The sequence below is a fragment of the Scyliorhinus canicula genome, chromosome 18 (assembly GCF_902713615.1).
Source record: "Scyliorhinus canicula chromosome 18, sScyCan1.1, whole genome shotgun sequence".
In the NCBI taxonomy this organism is placed as follows: domain Eukaryota; kingdom Metazoa; phylum Chordata; class Chondrichthyes; order Carcharhiniformes; family Scyliorhinidae; genus Scyliorhinus; species Scyliorhinus canicula.
In genome coordinates this window covers 110,525,675-110,545,757 of record NC_052163.1, presented here as the reverse complement: position 1 = coordinate 110,545,757, position 20,083 = coordinate 110,525,675, and the positions used below count along the sequence as shown (strand labels likewise).

Sequence of the window (20,083 nt, the reverse complement as noted above, 5' to 3'; positions counted from 1 at the left end):
CACACCCCCTACTCCTTGTCTCGTAGCACGCCTGGTAGGTCTGTACTATCCAACTCTTTGTTCTCTCAATCGGTCCTTCTCCCTCACGTGTATCTCAGTGACGTGACTGTGGAACCCACAGGGGCATGGAGCAGGGTGAACAGTGGGGGTAGAGGGCCTTGGGGTGAGGGTGGGGGTGGGGGGGGAGGAATAGGCGATTAGGTGGGGGGAGAGGAGGAGGAGAGGGTAGAATGCAGGCTACAACACGTCACATATGGGGATAGCTGGAACAAATCGACTTACCACAGAGCATTCCCTTCTCTTGCGGTATAAATTATTGTTCTCTTTATTAATGCTGATTGTCAAGAGTGCAAGGTGAAATATAAAAAAGAAGACATCACGCTGAATTGTTACTGAGGCATGTCCGTATGGGACAGTGTAGAGGGAGCTTTACTCTGTATCAAACCCAGTGTTTTTCAAACTTTTTTCCTTGGGATCCACTTTTGCCAACTGGCTGACCTTCAGGATCCACTTCATTGGGCGGCACAGACATAATGGGCCGAATGGTTCCTTTCTGTGTTCTGCATTGTAAAGCTGTAAACCTATGTGACTCTATGAAAGTAGAGACTTTTTTTTTTTTAAAGTGTTTTTTATTGAGTTTTTGGTATTAACAAATACAGATATGAACAAACAATAGGAGTTAAACAGGGAAATGTAGAAGAAGTAAAACCAGAACTATTTACACCAAGATGGGTTTTGACTATTTACATAAATACATCACTGTTTCCCCTTCCTTTTATTTTATTCCTTCCCTGCAGTGTTTGCCATGGCAATTGTTGTTCCCTGCGTTATGCTCTCCACCAGTTTTCCCTTTGCTTTTCTTCCCTTTAGTTCAGTTTGTGGTTTCCCCTGCATCCCTCCCCCCCTCCCTGTGTCTCCTGGTTCCTTTGTTGGGCTTGGCTGAGTTCCTTGTTCCCCTGACATCCCCCCCCCCCCCCCCCTTACTGTGCCATGGCTACCCTGATCGTTGGTTTCCTAGTTGTTGGCTACAAACAGGTCTTGGAACAACCGAGTGAATGCCCCCCACGTTTTGAGGAAGCCATCTTCCGACCCTTGGATGGCGAATTTGATTTTCTCCATTTGGAGAGATTCCGAGAGGTCGGACAGCCAGTCTGCAGCTTTGGGTGGTGCAGCTGAATGCCAACTGAGCAGGATTCTACAGTGGGCGATCAGGGAGGCAAAGGCAAGGGTGTCAGCCCTCCTCCCCATCAATAGATCTGGCGAGTCTGATTCCCCAAAGACTGCCACTCTCGGGCATGACTCCACTCTCATCCCCACCACTTTGGACATCAAAGAAGGCTGGCCAGTATCTGGCAAATCTGGAACAAGACGTATGTGGGCGTGGTTGGCCAGGCCTCCTTGGCGCCGTTCGCATCTGTCCTCCACCTCCGGGAAGAACCTGCTCATTCGGGTTTGGGTTAAGTGGGCTCTGTGTACCACTTTCAGCTGCATTAAGCTTAGCCTTGCGCATGTGGAGACGGAATTGACCCTGTGCAGTGCTTCGTTCCAGAGTCCCCACCCTATTTCGAACCGCACAAAAATAGAGAGGTATTCAAAATGCAGAGGAGAGCCACAAGGTTAGTGTCAATGTATAATTATGAACAAAAATAAGATTCACATTTTTCAAGCACCTTCACAACTACATGAGTATAAAGTAGTTTGCAACCAATGAAGTCCAGTCACTGCTGTAATGCCAATGTATACACAGCAAGATCCCACAAACAGCAATGTGAAAAAGACCAGATAATCTGTTTTTGTGATGTTGATTGAGGGATAAATGTTAGTTAGGATATCAGGGCTAATTCCCTGCTCTTATTCAATGTAGTCTCATTGAATTGTTTACATCCACATGCGAGGCAGAGCCTCCATGTAACATGGTAACTGGTAAATGGCATTTCTAGCAGGGCAACATCCCTGCAGTACTACACTTAGCTGAGATGCCACAACCCACAACCGTCTGATGTAGAGACAAGAGCATTACCCACTGAGCCACAACTAACAGAGGATATTTAGGGTTAATAGCCCTTAATCTCTGCTAAATACAGTGAGTGGGCAGCATGGTAGCACAGAGGCTAGCATTGATCCTTGACAGCGCCAGAGCCCCAGGTGCGATTCCCGGCTTGAGTCACTGTCTGTGTGGAGTCTGCACGTTCTCCCCATGTCTGTGTGGGTTTCCTCCGGGTGCTCCGGTTTCCTCCCTGTTGCGCTAACAGGATACTCTGGTAAATGCAGTGAGCTTTGCTGCGGATGAGGATCGACACCCAGGCCCAGAAAGAAAGAAGGCAGTATTCTCCGAACCCTATTGTCCCTCACACATTTTGAATGGATGGGTAACCTGGTGTATGGCTTCCCAAAACCTCCTTCCAATGAGAGGACCGTGAAAGAGAGAGCTTAGTTAATTGAAAAACTTCAGTTCAGTTCAGTGAAGAGTAGGATTGATTGGTGATGACATGATGTCCCATTACTCAGCTTCAGTCTTGTCCGTGTGATGGTTCCAAATTACAGCTAACCCTCTGTCAGGGGTTGTCTGTCGGCCTGCCAGTCCACTCTGCTTCTCACTCCTGGGCCATGCATCCTCCCGTATCTCCCCTCACAAAAAACATTGTGTCGTGTTAAGCACACTGAGATAACACGGGCGTGATCTTTCTTGTATCAGACGCGCACCCTCGAGGTCTGAGGCTTCGATATACAGCAGAAACCTTTGCTTGAAAGTCTGCCAGTTGGCACTGAGATGGCCGGAGGTCCACAGCTGTTGAGGAATCTTGATCTTCTCCATGGTGCCGGGATACATTTGCTGGTCGTCACGGAACAGATTGAGGTAAACCACCTAGGGATAGCAGTCGTAGTAGATGTCATGTTAAGCACACTGAGATAACACGGGCTGCAACTGGATGCAACTATAACTGAAATATACTCCAGACTTTGAAGTTAATTCTTTTGATTTATTGAAACTGTCACACAGTTAGCACAGTTCTCAGTGAGTTCGACTCTCTGCTAACCTAAGTGTGATTACTCTGTCTGACTGAAGTACAGTAAGAAGTCTTACAACACCAGGTTAAAGTCCAACAGGTTTGATTCAATCACGAGCTTTCGGAGCGCAGCTCCTTCCTCCTTCCTTCCTTCCTCCTTCCTCATTCACCTGAGGAAGGAGCTGCGCTCCGAAAGCTCATGTTTGAATCAAACCTGTTGGACTTTAACCTGGTGTTGTAAGACTTCTTACTGTGCTCACCCCAGTCCAACGCCGGCATCTCCACATCATGACTGAAGTAGACTAGCTCTCAGTCACGTGCTGTAGGTGTTATGTGATATATACACCTGACTCATTCTGTAGATGTCCCCAGTGGAAAGAGGGGGAATGTGAGTGCCTTGTGCCTTTTATAGTGGGAAGTGTTCTGCCCGCTGATTGGTTATGTCCTGTTCTCTGTTTTCATTAGCTGCCTGTCTGTATCTCATTATGTGCATGTCTGCATATCATGACATATTGTTGTGGAACTTTTTCTGTTTGCCATCTTGCTGATCTTACCCAGTAGTTAGGATATGTATGTTAATTTCAGGGTGCGCCACAACCCTTTTTACATCTAACCCCGTGCTGTACCTGTCCTGGGACTGTTTGATGGAGACAGTGTAGGGGAAACTTTACTCTGTATCTAACACTGTGCTGTATCTGTCCTGGGACTGTTTGATGGAGACAGTGTAGGGGGAGCTTTACTCTGTATCTAACCTGTACTGTACCTGTCCTGGGAGTGTTTGATGGGGACAGTGTAGAGGGAGCTTTACTCTGTATCTAACCCGTACTGTACCTGTCCTGGGAGTGTTTGATGGGGACAGTGTAGAGGGAGTTTTACTCTGTATCTAACCCCATGCTGTACCTGTCCTGGGAGTGTTTGATGGGGACAGTGTAGAGGGAGCTTTACTCTGTATCTAACCCGTACTGTACCTGTCCTGGGAGTGTTTGATGGAGACAGTGTAGGGGAAACTTTACTCTGTATCTAACACTGTGCTGTATCTGTCCTGGGACTGTTTGATGGAGACAGTGTAGGGGGAGCTTTACTCTGTATCTAACCCGTACTGTACCTGTCCTGGGAGTGTTGGATGGGGACAGTGTAGAGGGAGCTTTACTCTGTATCTAACCCCATGCTGTACCTGTCCTGGGAGTGTTTGATGGGGACAGTGTAGAGGGAGCTTTACTCTGTATCTAACCCGTACTGTACCTGTCCTGGGAGTGTTTGATGGAGACAGTGTAGGGGAAACTTTACTCTGTATCTAACACTGTGCTGTATCTGTCCTGGGACTGTTTGATGGAGACAGTGTAGGGGGAGCTTTACTCTGTATCTAACCCGTACTGTACCTGTCCTGGGAGTGTTGGATGGGGACAGTGTAGAGGGAGCTTTACTCTGTATCTAACCCCGTGTTCTACTCTGAGGCTCTGTCAATTCAGACTCTGTCAATCACTTCCAGCATCTTCCACTTCTGTCAATACTGCAATGAAACAGTTTTGACAGAATTGTAGAGGGAGTTTTTGATTGTTTGATCTGCCTTTTACAATCTTCAGGCAATCTGAGAAATAAGGCTGACGCCATTAGCTGGGGGCGAGTTTTCCAATGTGAGTTTACAACATCCTTTTTGATTGGTTTGATTTGTTGGGGGGGGGGGGGGGGAATCTCTGGTGAACTCTGCTTCTTGCTTGGAAATGGTTCAAGAAGTTTTTTTTTGGCAAACTTTCTTGTCGAAAAGAGATGGAGTTTAAGCTCTCCAAATTCTTTCAACCACGAGTCTGTGAGGGTTGGACTGGAGCAACAACCGGTGACCAGTCAGCACTCCCCACTGTGACTGACACATCAGGATGGGCTGGGCTAGGTATAATAAACCCAGCAACTTGCAGAACTGCAGCACATCTGGCCAAAAACTGGAACAAGAGCAGGTAAGAAAGAGCCAGGCTGGTTGGAGCGATCTAGAGACTAGTTAGTTAGTTAATGAGGGTTAACTGGAGACAAGTTATTTTAAGGAGGTAACTAGTGATTTTTGTAACTGGTATCTATGTTGTTTTTGGTTCTCAGGCTGAAACCGGGAGCTGACGGGGTTATATGTTTGTGTGGTAGATTATCGGGTGTGGGGGGTTATTATGGGATGTATCCGAACTGCTGCGGCGGATTCTCCAGGGAGTACATCAAAAGTTTCAATAGTTTCCAAAGTTTTGAATAAAATGATTTCTTTGTTGTAATAATCTCCCCCCCCCCCCCCCCCCCCCGGACTGGAAAACCTATCAAATCCTCAATAACCCCTCCCCGTCAAAAATAAACTTAGAGAAACGGGATGGGAGGGGGGTGCAGTTTGAGTCCGGATTTGGGGTTTTCTCTCGCTAACGACACTCTTTCTCTGTCTCTCAGCCTCCTGCCATGGCGACCCCAACCAAAACAGAGCTGGCCATGCAGAACCTGATGGATGTTTTTTATCAATACGTGGAGGGGGACAAATACACCTTGACCAGGTGTCAGATGAAATCCCTGGTGGATGCAGAGCTCGGCCAGCTGACAAAGGTAGTGAAGCAAACTCATCCAACAGTCACCAAAGCTGATCCCAATCCTGGCACCCAACCCCACCCCAGGCTTAGCTACTCTACCTCTCCTCACACACACATGCAGTCAATCACAGTGTGGTTCTGATGATTCAGAAAACACTTTGCTACACAGATCCATGTTCCAAGGAGGAACCTCCCCAATTATGTCATTTTTAAAAAAATGTAGTCAAGGAAAGTGAGATCAACGAGTGAATGTTTAACGCCTTCCTGTCCACTCCAGATTTAAATCCTCCCATTTTCTGCATATCCGTAACTGTACAGTGACTCACTCACTCCTCCCTGCCCTGAGCTAAAGAGGGAAAATCAGCCAGGGTTCCCTGCTTCTGATCTCTGATACCTGTCCAATGATCCCTACCCAATAATACCTGCTCCTGATCCCAGTCCAGTGATCCCCGCCCAGAGATCCCTGTCCAGTGATCCTTGCTCCTGATCCCTGCTGGGAAGCTGTGTGTTGGGATCTTCAGTGATTACAGCCCCAGACTCATCGGTGTTGCCATACAACAACTACCTACATTTATATAACAGCTTTAATCAAATGTCTCGAGGCCTTCCACAGCAATGCTTTAAAGCAAAATTTGGCAGTCACATGAGATATTGCGAAAGTAAAAGCTTGGTTGGTAGTAGATTTCAAAGACTTTTTTTTAATAAACATTTTATTGAGGTATTTTTTGGTATTATAACAACAACAAAATAAACAATGTACATGAAACTATAAACATAGTGCAAAAGCTGTCTCCCTCCCTTACAGGTCCTACCTTTATTAACCCCCGACTCTCAGTTAAACTAACCCCCCCTTCTGCTGACGATTAATTTTCCGCGAAGAAGTCGACGAACGGCTGCCACCTCCGGGCAAACCCTAACAGTGACCCTCTCAAGGCGAACTTGATTTTCTCCAAACAGAGAAAGCTAGCCATGTCCGATAGCCAGGTCTCCGACTTTGGGGGCTTCTAGTGCCTCCAATCTAATAGTATCCATCTCTGGGCTACCAGGGAAGCAAAGGCCAGAACGTCTGCCTCTTTCTCCTCCTGGATTCCCGGGTCTTCCGACACCCCAAAAATCGCCACCTCTGGACTCAGCGCCACCCTTGGTTTTAACACAATGGACATGACATCTGCAAACCCCTGCCAAAATCCCCTAAGCTTCAGGCATGTCCAGAACATGTGGACATGGTTCGCTGGCCCTCCCGCACATTTTGCACACCTGTCCTCCACCCCAAAGAATCTGCTCATCAGGGCCGCTGATACCTGAATTTGTTTCCCCTCGCCAACCCAAATTTCTCCTCTAGCACCCTCAAACTCGGAAAGCTCCCCTCTATAAACATATCCCCCATTCTCTCAATCCCTGCTCTCCGCCATATCAGAAACACCCATCCATACTTCCCGGGGCAAACCGGTGATTATTACAGATTGGGAACCAGACCGATGCTCCCACATGTCTCCTCCATTGTCCCCAGACTCTCAGGGCCGCCACCACCACGGGGCTGGTGGAGTACTGTGCCGGCGGGAGTGTCAGAGGCGCAGTTACCAACGCCCCCAGACTGGCGCCCTTGCATGAAGCCACCTCCATACGCTCCCATGCCGACCCCTCCCCCACCACCCACTTCGTGATCATGACTATATTCGCTGCCCATTAATAGTTACTAAAATTTGGCAGCGCCAGCCCGCCCTCTCCCCGACTCCGTTCAAGCATTACCTTCCTTACCTGCGGGGTCTTGCCCGCCCAAACAAAGCCAGTGATCACTTTGTTGACCCGTTTAAAAAAGGACCGCGGAATAAAGATGGGGAGACACTGAAATACAAACAGGGATCTCGGGAGGACCGTCATCTTCACCGTCTGCACCCTCCCAGCCAGTGACAACGGAAGCGCATCCCATCTCCGAAAATCGTCCTTCATTTGGTCTACTAGTCGGGCCAGTTTTAATTTATGCAGCCAGTCCCATTCCCGCGCCACTTGAATGCCTACTCATCTAAACGGCAGCTCAACTAATCGCCTCTCCTGTCCCCTCGCCTGGACCGCAAACATCTCACTTTTCCCCATATTTAGCTTATACCCCAATAACCGGCCAAATTCCCCTAGAACCCTCATGATTTCTTCCATCCCCTCTATTGGGTCCGATACATACAGAAGCAGGTCATCTGCATAGAGCGAGATTGTGCTCCAACCCCCCCCCCCCCCCCCCCCCCCTCCCCCCGGACCAGCCCCTTCCAGCCCCTTGAGGCTCTCAGAGCAATTGCCAACGGCTCTATAGCTAGCGCGAACAACAGTGGGGAGAGGGGGCATCCCTGTCTTGTCCCCCGGTGCAGTCTAAAATAGTCCGATGTTGTCCTATTCGTACGTACACTTGCCACAGGAGCCTGATACAGCAACCTGACCCAGTCAATAAAGCCCCACCCAAATCCGAACCATCTCAGTACAGATAATCCCATTCTACCCGATCAAAAGCCTTTTCTGCATCCATTGCGATCACTACCTCCACCTCCCTACCTTCCGGGCGCATCATAGAACATAGAACATTACAGCGCAGTACGGGCCCTTCGGCCCTCAATGTTGCGCTGACCTGTGAAACCATCTGAAGCCTATCTGACCTACACTATTCCATTTTCATCCATATGTCTATCCAGTGACCACTTAAATGCCCTTAAAGTTGGCGAGTCTACTACTGCTGCAGGCAGGGCATTCCACACCCCTGCTACTCTCTGAGTAAAGAAACTGCCTCTGACATCTGTCCTATATCTACCACCCCTCAATTTAAAGCTATGTCCCCTCGTGTTGGTCATCACCATCCGAGGAAAAAGACTCTCACTGTCCACCCTATCTAACCCTCTGACTATCTTATATGTCTCTATTAGGTCACCTCTCAGCCTTCTCCTCTCTAACGAAAACAACCTCAAGTCCCTGAGCCTTCCCTCCATACCAGGCAACATCCTAGTAAATCTCCTCTGAACCCTTTCCAAAGCTTCCACATCCTTCCTATAATGTGGTGACCAGAACTGCACGCAGTACTCCAGGAGCGGCCGCACCAGAGTTATGTACAGCTGCAGCATGACCTTGTGGCTCCGAAACTCAATCCCCCTATTGATAAAGGATAGCACACCATATGCCTTCTTAACAGCCCTATTAACCTGGGTGGCAACTTTCAGGGATTTATGTACCTGGATGCCGAGATCTCTCTGTTCATCTACACTACCAAGAATCTTGCCATTAGCCCAGTACTCTGCATTCCTGATACTCCTTCCAAAGTGAACCACCTCACACTTTTCCACATTAAACTCCATCTGCCACCTCTCAGCCCAGCTCTGCAGCTTATCTATGTCCCTCTGTATCCTATAACATCCTTCAGCACTATCCACAACTCCACCGACCTTCGTGTCATCTGCAAATTTACTAACCCATCCTTCTACACCCTCTTCCAGGTTATTTATAAAAATGACAAACAGCAGTGGCCCCAAAACAGATCCTTGCGGTACACCACTAGTAACTGAACTCCAGGATGAACATTTGCTATCAACCACCACCCTCTGTCTTCTTTCAGCTTGCCAATTACTGATCCAAACCGCTAAATCACCTTCAATCCCATACTTCCTTATTTTCTGCAATAGCCTACCGTGGGGAACCTTATCAAACGCCTTACTGAAATCCATATACACCACATCAACCGCTTTACCCTCATCCACCTGTTTGGTCACCTCAAAAAACTCAATAAGGTTTGTGAGGCATGACCTACCCTTCACAAAACCGTGTTGACTATCGCTAATCAACTTGTTCTTTTCAAGATGATTATAAACCCTATCTCTTATAACCTTTTCCAACATTTTACCCACAACCGAAGTAAGGCTCACAGGTCTCTAATTACCAGGGTTGTCTCTACTCCCCTTCTTGAACAAGGGGACAACATTTGCTATCCTCCAGTCTTCCGGCACTATTCCGACAAAGACGACATAAAGATCAAGGACAACGGCTCTGCAATCTCCTCCCTGGCTTCCCAGAGAATCCTAGGATAAATCCCATCTGGCCCAGGGGATTTATCTATCTTTACACTTTCCAAAATTGCTAACACCTCCTCCTTGTGAACCTCAATTCCATCCAGCCTGGTCGACTGTACCTGAGTATTCTCCGCGACAACATTGTCTTTCTCCAGTGTAAACACTGACGAAAAATATCCATTTAACGCTTCCCTTATCTCCTCTGATTCCACACACAACTTTCCACTACTATCCTTGATTGGCCCTAATCTTACTCTAGTCATTCTTTTGTTCCTGATATACCTATAGAAAGCCTTAGGGTTTTCCCTGATCCTATCCGCCAACGACTTTTCGTGTCCTCTCCTCGCTCTTCTTAACTCTCCCTTTAGGTCCTTCCTGGCTAACTTGTAACTCTCAAGTGCCCTAACTGAGCCTTCATGTCTCATCCTAACATAAGCCTTCTTCTTCCTCTTGACAAGTTTAACGTAATCACGTTTAACGACCTTCTTACATTGGCACCAACTGCCTACCCTGAAACCCCGTCTGGTCCTCCCCAATAACATCCGGAACACAACCCTCAATCCTGGAGGAAGAGCGGGAATGTTAAAGTGGTGCATGCGGGGGGGGGGGGGGGGGCAGGTAATAGGACTTGGTTTGAATGAGAGACAGCAGAGCTTTGGACGAGCAAAAGTTTACAGAAGGTAGGTAGAATGTGAGGGGTCCAGGAGTGCATTGAAATAGTTGAATCTGATGAGCCAGCAGGCAGGGTGAAGTCATGCGATGTTACAGAGCTGGAAACAGGCAGTCTCTGAGATGGCGCAGATAGGTGGTCAGAAATTCATCTCGGGATTAAATATAATACTCAGTTGGCCTCAGTTGCCAGAGAGAGAGGGATGGAATCGATGGCTGGGAACACAGTTTGTGACAGAGACCGAAGACAATGGGTTCGGCCGTCGCAATGATTTGTTGAAGACAACGTCTGCTCATTCAGGACTGCATGTCAGATACACAGTCTTATAATTTCTCTGATGTGGAGATGCCGGCGTTGGACTGGGGTGAGCACAGTAAGAAGTCTTACAACACCAGGTTAAAGTCCAACAGGTTTGTTTCAAACACGAGCTTTCGGAGCACGGAACCTGAAGAAGGAGCCGTGCTCCGAAAGCTCGTGTTTGAAACAAACCTGTTGGACTTTAACCTGGTGTTGTAAGACTTCTTACTGTTATAATTTCTCAACAGTGGAGAGAGCTGAGTGTTGTCAGCACGTGCTGCACTTTTAGCTGATGTCACTAAGGGGTAGCATGCAGACGAGAAATCGGAGGCGGGGGGGAGGGGGGGGGGGGGGGAGGGTGCAAGGATAGGTCTTTGTGGGTCACCAGAGGTAAGGCTGTGTGTGCCGAATGCCAGCGTGAATCAGATCACATTTTCTGTCTCGGCTGCATGGGAAAATTGGCCATTTAGCTGAGAGTGGGGGACAGTCTGCAACTGTGGGAGCCTCTCTCTGTCTCTGTCTCTCCCCCCCCCCCCCCCCCCCCCCCCCAACCCCCACACACACACACAAAAGCAGTTAGGCTCTGCACGGTCAGGATGGCTACTGCTGTGCAGTGCAGGAAAAGGTGCGATTTAGGATAAAAGTGGGGAATCAGAATGCCGTGAAAGAGCAAGCATTTCACAAGCAGTCAGACCTGTGACTGAGGAGTTAATGTTCGATGGGCTGTGGAATGTGTAGAATGAGGGTGCGGTTTCTGACAGGCAAGCCAAGAATGAACAATCAGAAATACTGAGTCGGGGCCCAGTCAGGCCAGACCCTGCAAATTAACAGTTAGGCGCTTCATTTCGAGACGAGCCCCTGTTCCACTCTGTACCAGTGTGTTGCATACCAGGCTAAGACGCCTCTCAGTTCTTTGGGGTGTGGCAGGAGAGATCTTTTTGAACTCCTGATCAGGGTCTCTGGCTATAAGGAGCAAACAAAATGTGACTAACTCAGTCCGAACAACAAATTTGCAAACTTCCAAATTATCCAATTAAACCCCGTGCTGTACCTGCCCTGGGGGTGTTTGACGGGGACAGTGTAGAGGGAGCTTTACTCTGTATCTAACCCTGTGCTGTACCTCTCCTGGGAGTGTTTGATGGGGACAGTGCAGAGGGAGCTTTACTCTGTATCTAACCCCGTGCTGTACCTGTCCTGGGAGTGTTTGATGGGGACAATGTAGAGGGAGCTTTACTCTGTATCTAACCCCGTGCTGTACCTCTCCTGGGAGTGTTTGATGGGGACAGTGCAGAGGGAGCTTTACTCTGTATCTAACCCCGTGCTGTACCTGTCCTGGGAGTGTTTGATGGGGACAGTGTAGAGGGAGCTTTACTCTGTATCTAACCCCGTGCTGTACCTGTCCTGGGAGTGTTTGATGGGGACAGTGTAGAGGGAGCTTTACTCTGTATCTAACCCTGTGCTGTACCTCTCCTGGGAGTGTTTGATGGGGACAGTGCAGAGGGAGCTTTACTCTGTATCTAACCCCGTGCTGTACCTGTCCTGGGAGTGTTTGATGGGGACAGTATAGAGGGAGCTTTACTCTGTATCTAACCCTGTGCTGTACCTGTCCTGGGAGTGTTTGATGGGGACAGCGTAGAGGGAGCTTTACGCTGTATCTAACCCCATGCTGTACCTGTCCTGGGAGTGTTTGATGGGGACAGTGTAGAGGGAGCTTTACGCTGTATCTAACCCCGTGCTGTACCTGTCCTGGAAGTGTTTGATGGGGACAGCGTAGAGGGAGCTTTACGCTGTAACTAACCCCGTACTGTACCTGTCCTGGGAGTGTTTGATGGGGACAGTGTAGAGGGAGCTTTACGCTATATCTAACCCCGTGCTGTACCTGTCCTGGGCATGTTTGATGGGGACAGTGTAGAGGGAGCTTTACTCTGTATCTAACCCTGTGCTGTACCTGTCCTGGGAGTGTTTGATGGGGACAGTGTAGAGTTGGCTTTACTCTCTAACCCCGTGCTGTACCTGTCCTGGGGGTGTTTGATGGGGACAGTGTAGAGGAAGCTTTACTCTCTATCTAACCCCGTGCTGTACCTGTCCTGGGAGTGTTTGATGGGGACAGTGTAGAGGGAGCTTTACTCTCTATCTAACCCCGTGCTGTACCTGTCCTGGGAGTGTTTGACGGGGACAGTGTAGAGGGAGCTTTACTCTGTATCTAACCCCGTGCTGTACCTGTCCTGGGAGTGTTTGATGGAGACAGTGTAGAGGGAGCTTTACTCTGTATCTAACCCCGTGCTGTACCTGTCCTGGGAGTGTTTGATGGAGACAATGTAGAGGGAGCTTTACTCTGTATCTAACACTGTGCTGTACCTGTCCTGGGAGTGTTTGATGGGGACAGTGTAGAGGAAGCTTTACACTCTATCAACCCCATGCTGTACCTGTCCTGGGAGTGTTTGACGGGGACAGTGTAGAGGGAGCTTTACTCTGTATCTAACCCTGTGCTGTACCTGTCCTGGGAGTGTTTGATGGGGACAGTGTAGAGGGAGCTTTACTCTGTATCTAACCCCGTGCTGTACCTGTCCTGGGCATGTTTGATGGGGACAGTGTAGAGGGAGCTTTACTCTGTATCTAACCCTGTGCTGTACCTGTCCTGGGAGTGTTTGATGGAGACAGTGTAGAGGGAGCTTTACTCTGTATCTAATCCTGTGCTGTAGCTGTCCTGGGCGTGTTTGATGTGATGGGACAGTGTAGAGGGAGCTTTACTCTGTATCTAACCCCGTGCTGTACCTGTCCTGGGCGTGTTTGATGGGGACAGTGTAGAGTTGGCTTTACTCTGTATCTAACCCCATGCTGTACCTGCCCTGGGAGTGTTTGATGGGGACAATGTAGAGGGAGTTTTCCCATGTATCTTACCCAGTGTTGTACCCATCCTGGGCATTGATGGAACATGCAGAAGAGCTCAGTAATAGAGCCTCTCTAAAATGATAGAATGGTTAAAGCACAGAAGTGGCCATTTTGTCTGTCAGATCTTTTCTGGTTCTGAGAGTGCGACTCACCTAGTCCTGCCTTTACCCCGTCAACCTGCACATTTTTCCTCTTTAGAAAATTATCTAACTCTTTTCGGAACCCTTGATTGAATTTGGCTCCGCCACTCCCTCAGGCAGTGTATTCCAGATCCAACCATCTCCTGCATTTAAAAAAAACCCTCTTCTCGTCACTTCTTTTGTCAATCGCCTGATATCAGTGTTCTCTTGTTCATGATCCGAGCAGTAATGGGAACAGCTCCTGCCTATCTAATCTGTGCAGACCCCTCATGATTTTGAAAACCCCGCTCAAATCTCCTTTCAGACTTCTCCAAGGACAATAGTCCAACCTATCTTTGTAACTGAAGTTCCTCATCTTTGTGAATCTAATGACTTCACAACTTTCCTAAAGTGCGGGTGCTCAGAACTGGTTACAATTCTCCAGTGTTTTATAAAAGTTCTTGAAAAGTGCCTCGCTTTTGAACTCTACGCTTCTATGTATAAAGCTCAGGATTCTGTATGCATTTTAACCACTTACTCAACCTCCCCTGCTACCTTCCAAGATTTATGTACCTATACCCTTAGGATCCTTCTGCTCCTCCACCCTCTTTACAATTGATCCCTTTATTTTATGTTGTCTCTCCTCATTCTTACCAAAATGAATGGGTTGCACCTTTTACTATTTTCATATTTTTTTTCCATCTTTCAACAGAATAATAAGAATATTGAATCCTTTGATAAGATGATGAAAGATCTGGATTTTGATGGGGATGGAGAAATGAATTTTGAGGAGTTTGTGTCATTCATTGCCAGTCTCATGTTTTCCTGTAACACAATTTATCTCCAGAAGCGGGAGCAACAAGCAAAGAAATGAGCTGGTCAGATTGAGAAATGAATAGTAACGTTAATGCTGTGATTATATGTAAGAATGATCAGCTTACAAATCTGTGCAGTATCCTTGATCACTTCCCATTTTTAAAAAACAAATTAATGAAATAAAAATGATTCAAATAACCAACCTCAGGGTTTCCCTCTGTCTTCAGAAGCTCAGCCTGTTTAGCAACATTTTGTATTCCGCAGCCCTTTGAACAAAGATGGAAGCTAAGGGAATGCAGAAACTCCCTGCGTGTGCATGAGGGAGTGCAAGTTTGTGTGTGTGAGTTGGTGTGTGTGAAAGTGCCCAAGTATGAGAGCGAGAGTGTGTGCGCGCGCGCAGGTTGTGAGAGCGTGTGAGAGAAGGTGAGTGAGAGAGTGAGCAAATGTTAGAGCGAGCGAGCATGTACGAGAGTGAGTGTGCATGCATATGATTGAGCATGAGTGTGAAGCGTGTCAGAGAGTGATGAGTGTCAGAGAGTGAGGAGCGTCAGAATGAATGAGTGAACAAGTGAGTGAGAGTGAACAAGTGTGTGTGAGTAAGAGTGAGCAAGTGTGCGTGTACGAGAGCGAGTGAGAGCGATCGAGGAAGTGCATGTGTATGTATGTGAGCCAGAGTGAGTGATTGTGTGTGCGAGAAAGAGATCTGCCTCTGAGGTATAGGATGTCTCAATTGTTTCTAGGAGTTCATTCTCGGCCCTGGATTTCAGTGCTGCAACCGAGTAGCTCATGGATAGGCAGAGGAAAATTTACTTCTCAGTTTGCCACTTGAAGAGAACAGGGATGTCTGGGGAAAGGATGTAATCCATTGTGCTGCCATACTTATTAGAAGTCTTCTGCCACATCATCTAAGCCCCTGGTTGAGGCACCGGGTGACAAATTATACAAATACAATAGGATCGTAGCTTCAAATCTTCCTCAAGTGACTGATGCAGGTTCTGTCTCGAGTCCAGTCTATCACATGGCCTAATCGCTGTAAGCTTAGGTTTGGTCACAGCAGGGCGGCACGGTGGCACAGTGGTTAGCATTGCTGCCTACGGCGCTGAGGACCCGGGTTTGAATCCCGGCCCTGGGTCACTGTCCGTGAGGAGTTTGCACATTCTCCCCGTGTTTGCGTGGGTTTCACCCCCACAACCCAAAGATGTGCAGGATAGGTGGATTGGCTACGCTAAATTGCCCCTTAATTGGAAAAAATAATTGGGTACTCTAAATTTATAAAAAAAAAAAAAAAAAAAGGTTTGGTCACAGCTAAGAATGACCACTTTCCCCTTTGAGGGTGCCTGTTGTGTCCAGTATCATACAGTTTTACAGCACAGAAAGAGGCCCTTTGGCCCATCATGTCTGTGCCAGCCATTAAACGTGTCTATTCTCATCCCATTTTTCAGCTCTTGGTCTGTAGCTTTGTATGCTACGGCATTTCTAAATGCTTCTTAAACATTGTGAGGATTCCCATCTCTATATCACCCTTTCAGGCAGTGAGTTCCAGATTCCCATCGCTCTCTGGGTCGAAACGTTTCCCACAAATCCCCTCTAAATCTCCTGCCCCTTAATTTAAATCTATGCCCCCTGGTTATTGATCTCTCTACTACCCCATCTATGTCCCTCATAATCTCTATCTACCCCATCTATGTCCCTCATAATCTTATACACCGCAATCAGCCCCCCCCCCCCCCCCCCCCCAGCCCTCTCTACTCTAAGAAGAACCCAAGCCTATCCTGCCTCTCTTCATAGCTGAAATGATCCAGCCCAAGCAACATTCTGGTGAATCTTCTCTGCACTCTAGTGCAATCACATCCTTCCTATAATGTGGTGACCAAAACTGATCACAGTATTCTAGCTGTGGCCTAACGAGCATTTTATACAGCTTCATAACCTTCCTGTTCTTACATTCTATGCCTTGACTAATAAAAGCAAGTATTCCAAATGCTTCCTTCTGATCCGTAGTCAGACGCATTATCTATTGCGCCACTGTCCCACTCCATATGCTTTCTTACCCACGTGTCCTGTCCTACTGCCTTCAGAGATCTTTGGACATGCAATCCCAAGGTCCCTCTGGTCCTCTGTTTCCTAGCATCCTACCGTTCATTGTGTATTCCCTTGCCTTGTTAAGTCTTTCCAAAATGTATCGAACTGCACAATAGTGTCCCCATGGTGTAAATGATAGGATCCTATTGCCAAGTGTGATCTGAACTGGGCATTACATCTGTCTAAACAATTAGTGAAATGGACTAAGTATTTGAGGCTGAACAAACAGATACAGTGCCCTCACTGTTCTGACACTCGAGTAACTAGTTCTAATCCCACCCACGATACAATATGCAGCAAACAGATTGTCTTTGGCTGAAATGTTAATATCCTTTAACAAAGGGAATCTGTCAGTCTTCTGGTCCATTCTAACCCCACACTGATGACTGATCCACCACGCCGGTGCAATAAGGAGTGGGCAGTAAATGAAATGAAATGAAAATCGCTTATTGTTACGAGTAGGCTTCAATGAAGTTACTGTGAAAAGCCCCTAGTCGCCTCATTCCGGCGCCTGTTCGGGGAGGCTGGTACGGGAATTGAACCGTGCTGAATTGCTAATATGAAATGGAGTAGTCCTGAAAGCAACATTAATGCCCAACTCGTCCCTGCTGCTGTTAAACTGCCAAGGAAATCCTGTCCATTAAAACAAGAATAATTTAAACCATTTTACTGCGTTGGCTGGAAATCCGAGATAAGAACATAAAGTACTGGAAATACCATCAGAACACAACCCAAGATCCGGACAGAAACAATGTGTAGAAAGTCACAGCCTCTCTCTGCTCAGCTGACACAACTAAACTTCAACACTAATCTACTCAAGGAGATGAGAAAACTGTGAACTATGGGCAGCACGTTAGCACAAGTGGATAGCACTGTGGCTTCACAGCGCCAGGTTCGATTCCCTGCTGGGTCACTGTCTGTGTGGAGTCTGCATGTTCTCCCCATGTCTGCGCGGGTTTCCTCCGGGTGCTCCGGTTTCCTCCCACAGTCCAAAGACATGCAGGTTACATGGATTGGCCATGATAAATTGCTCTTAGTGACCAAAAAAAAAATTAGGAGGGGTTATTGGGTTACGGGGATAGGGTGGAAGTGAGGTCGGTGCAGACTCGATGGGCCGAATGGCCTCCTTCTGCACTGCATGTTCTATGTTCTACAGGCCAGTTAGCCAAACAACAGGCATTGGGCAAGTGCTGGAATCTCCTCGGAAGGAAGTCTTAACAATGTACTTGGGTAAGTATGTAGTACAATTAGAATAAGTCAGTATTGTTTAATGAAAGGAAAATCCTGTTGATTTAACTCCCCTACTAAGATGTAACTTAGGGGAGTTAAAGGAAAACTGGTAGACGTGGTATACTTGAATTTCTAAAAGACATTTGATGAGGTGTCACACAAGACATTAATACACACGGGCTCATGGAGTTGGGGGTGATATATTAGTATGGATAGTGGATTGACTAATGGGAAGGAAGCAGACAGTATTGGTAAAGGGGGCATTTTCAAGTTGGCAGGCTGTGACTCGTGGAGTGTCACAAGGATCAGTACTGAGCCCTCGGCTATTTACAACCTATATTAATAACTTAGACAAAGAGACAGAGAGTAATGTATCTAGTTTTGCTGATAATACAAAGCTAGGTACTGGAATGCAAGCTGTGAGGAGGACACAAAAGGCTCCAAAGAGATGCAGAATGGGCAACAAGATGGCAGATAGAGTATGATGTGGTGGAGTGTCAGGTTATTTTCTTTTGTCTTAAGAATAAAAACGCAGAATAACTTTTTTAAAGGCGTGAAACTTGTAAATGCTGATATTTAGAAAGACTTGGGTGTACAGAGAATATGAAACCTGCAGTGAGTAACTCACCTCCTCACTCCCGAAGCCTGTCCACCTATTCACAAGGTACAAGTCAGGAGTGTGATACAATACTGTCCATCTGCCTGGATAAGCTCCAAGAACATTCAAAAGCTTGACACCATCCAGGACAAAGCAGACTACTTGATTGGCATCCCATCAACAAACATTCACTTCCTCCAGAACTAACTAACAGTGGCAACCGTGTGTACCATCTACAAGATGCATTTCAGAAACTCACCACGGCTGTTTAGACAACACCTTCCAAACCCACAACCACTACCATCTAGAAGGACAAGGGCAGCAGATACCTGGGAACACCACAACCTCCAAGTTCCCCTCAAAGCCACTCAACCATCCTGATTTGGAAATGTATTGGCCGTTTCTTCACTGTCGCTGGGTCAAAATCCTGTAACTCTCTCCCTTACAGCACTGTGGGTACACCTACATCACAAAGGTTCAGCAAGACAGCTCACCACCACCTTCTCATGGGCAGCAAATGCTGGCCTAGCTAGTGACGCCCACATACACAAGGAATGCAAAAAGTGAGCATGAAGTGTAGCAAGCAAGTAGGAATGCAAATGGTATGCTGCTCATTATTGCAATGGGATTGAAGTAAACAAAGAGATCTTGCTACAATTCTACAGGGTTTTGGTGAGAGCATGGGCGGGATTCTCCGGTCGCCAAAATCACGTTTGCCGATTGGCTTGAGAATCTCCGTTCACGACCAGATCGGGGACGGCGGCGCTTTTGCAATGCGCCGCCTCCTCCAAAACAGTACGCCGCACGTCATACCAACGGCCTCAGGACATTTTCTGAGGCCTACCCTCCCGATGCTCTGCCTCCGACAGCCGAGTTCCTGTTGGCGTGGGTCTCTCATGGTCTCACCTGTTGGGAACTCGGTGTGGCAGCTGCGGACTCAGTCCAGCGCCCCCACAGTCGGGGGAGGGCTGATCTGCGGCAGGGGAGCTCTAGTCGGGGGCTGGGGGTACTGTGGGGTGGGGTGGTCCGGGACGCGCAAGCTGGCCAAAGGGAGTGACTATTTTGCAGGCCGGATCCGCACACGGCTGGGGCCACGTTGCAGGCCGCCGCCGTGCGCACGCGTGGCCACGGACCCGGCAAATCTCTGGGTCGTATAGACAGCCAGAGCCGGGTGCTCTACGCCGCTCGGCCGCTAGCCCCCAGCCAAATGGTGGCTGTTTTACGCCACTTGTTGTCGTAAATCGCCACCATTCCCATGCTGGAGTGGGGACACAGCCTCAAAATCGGAGAATCCAACACATCTGGAATAATGTGCTCAATTTTGGTCACTACATTTAAAGAAAGATATAGTGGCATTGGAGGCAGGACAGTGAAGGTTCATTGAATTGGTCCCTGAGAAGAAGGAGCTGTCCTATGTTGTGAAGCTGAGTAAATAGGGTTTATATTCGCTATTATTCAGAAGCATGAGAGGTGATGTCATTAGAACATTAAAGATTCTGAAGAGATTTGACAGGGTTGGCGCTGAGAGATTGCCCGTTTCATTGCTATTCCTTCCACAAACAGTGACAGCGGCGTGAACCACCTACACGATGCACTGCAGCCACTCAACAAGGCTCCTTAGGCAGCATCTTCCAAACCTGTGACCATTAGCATCTCGAAGGACAAGGGCAGCAGACACATGGGAGCCCCACCATCTGGAGACTCCCCTCCAAATCACTCACCATCCTGACTTGGAAAAATATCAGCTGTTCCTTCACTGTCACTGGGTCAAAATACTGG

General features: G+C 47.8%; 1 protein-coding gene across 1 annotated transcript; it reads left to right on the top strand.

Moving 5' to 3' along the window:
• The first annotated feature begins 4,745 nt into the window (after nt 1-4,745).
• LOC119953656 (protein S100-A1-like) lies at nt 4,746-14,596 on the top strand. The gene is made up of 3 exons (XM_038778140.1): nt 4,746-4,960; nt 5,427-5,576; nt 14,291-14,596. Exons 1-3 carry the CDS (start codon nt 4,883-4,885, stop codon nt 14,450-14,452), a joined length of 390 nt encoding a protein of 129 aa, XP_038634068.1. The 5' UTR covers nt 4,746-4,882; the 3' UTR covers nt 14,453-14,596.
• The last annotated feature ends 5,487 nt before the right edge of the window (nt 14,597-20,083 follow it).

Coding starts and splice junctions, on each gene's coding strand:
- LOC119953656 (XM_038778140.1), top strand. CDS start 4,883: ATGGGCTGGGCTAGGTATAATAAACCCAGCAACTTGCAGAACTGCAGC. Junction 4,961..5,426: donor AAAAACTGGAACAAGAGCAG/GTAAGAAAGAGC, acceptor TCTGTCTCTCAG/CCTCCTGCCATGGCGACCCC. Junction 5,577..14,290: donor AGCTCGGCCAGCTGACAAAG/GTAGTGAAGCAA, acceptor ATCTTTCAACAG/AATAATAAGAATATTGAATC.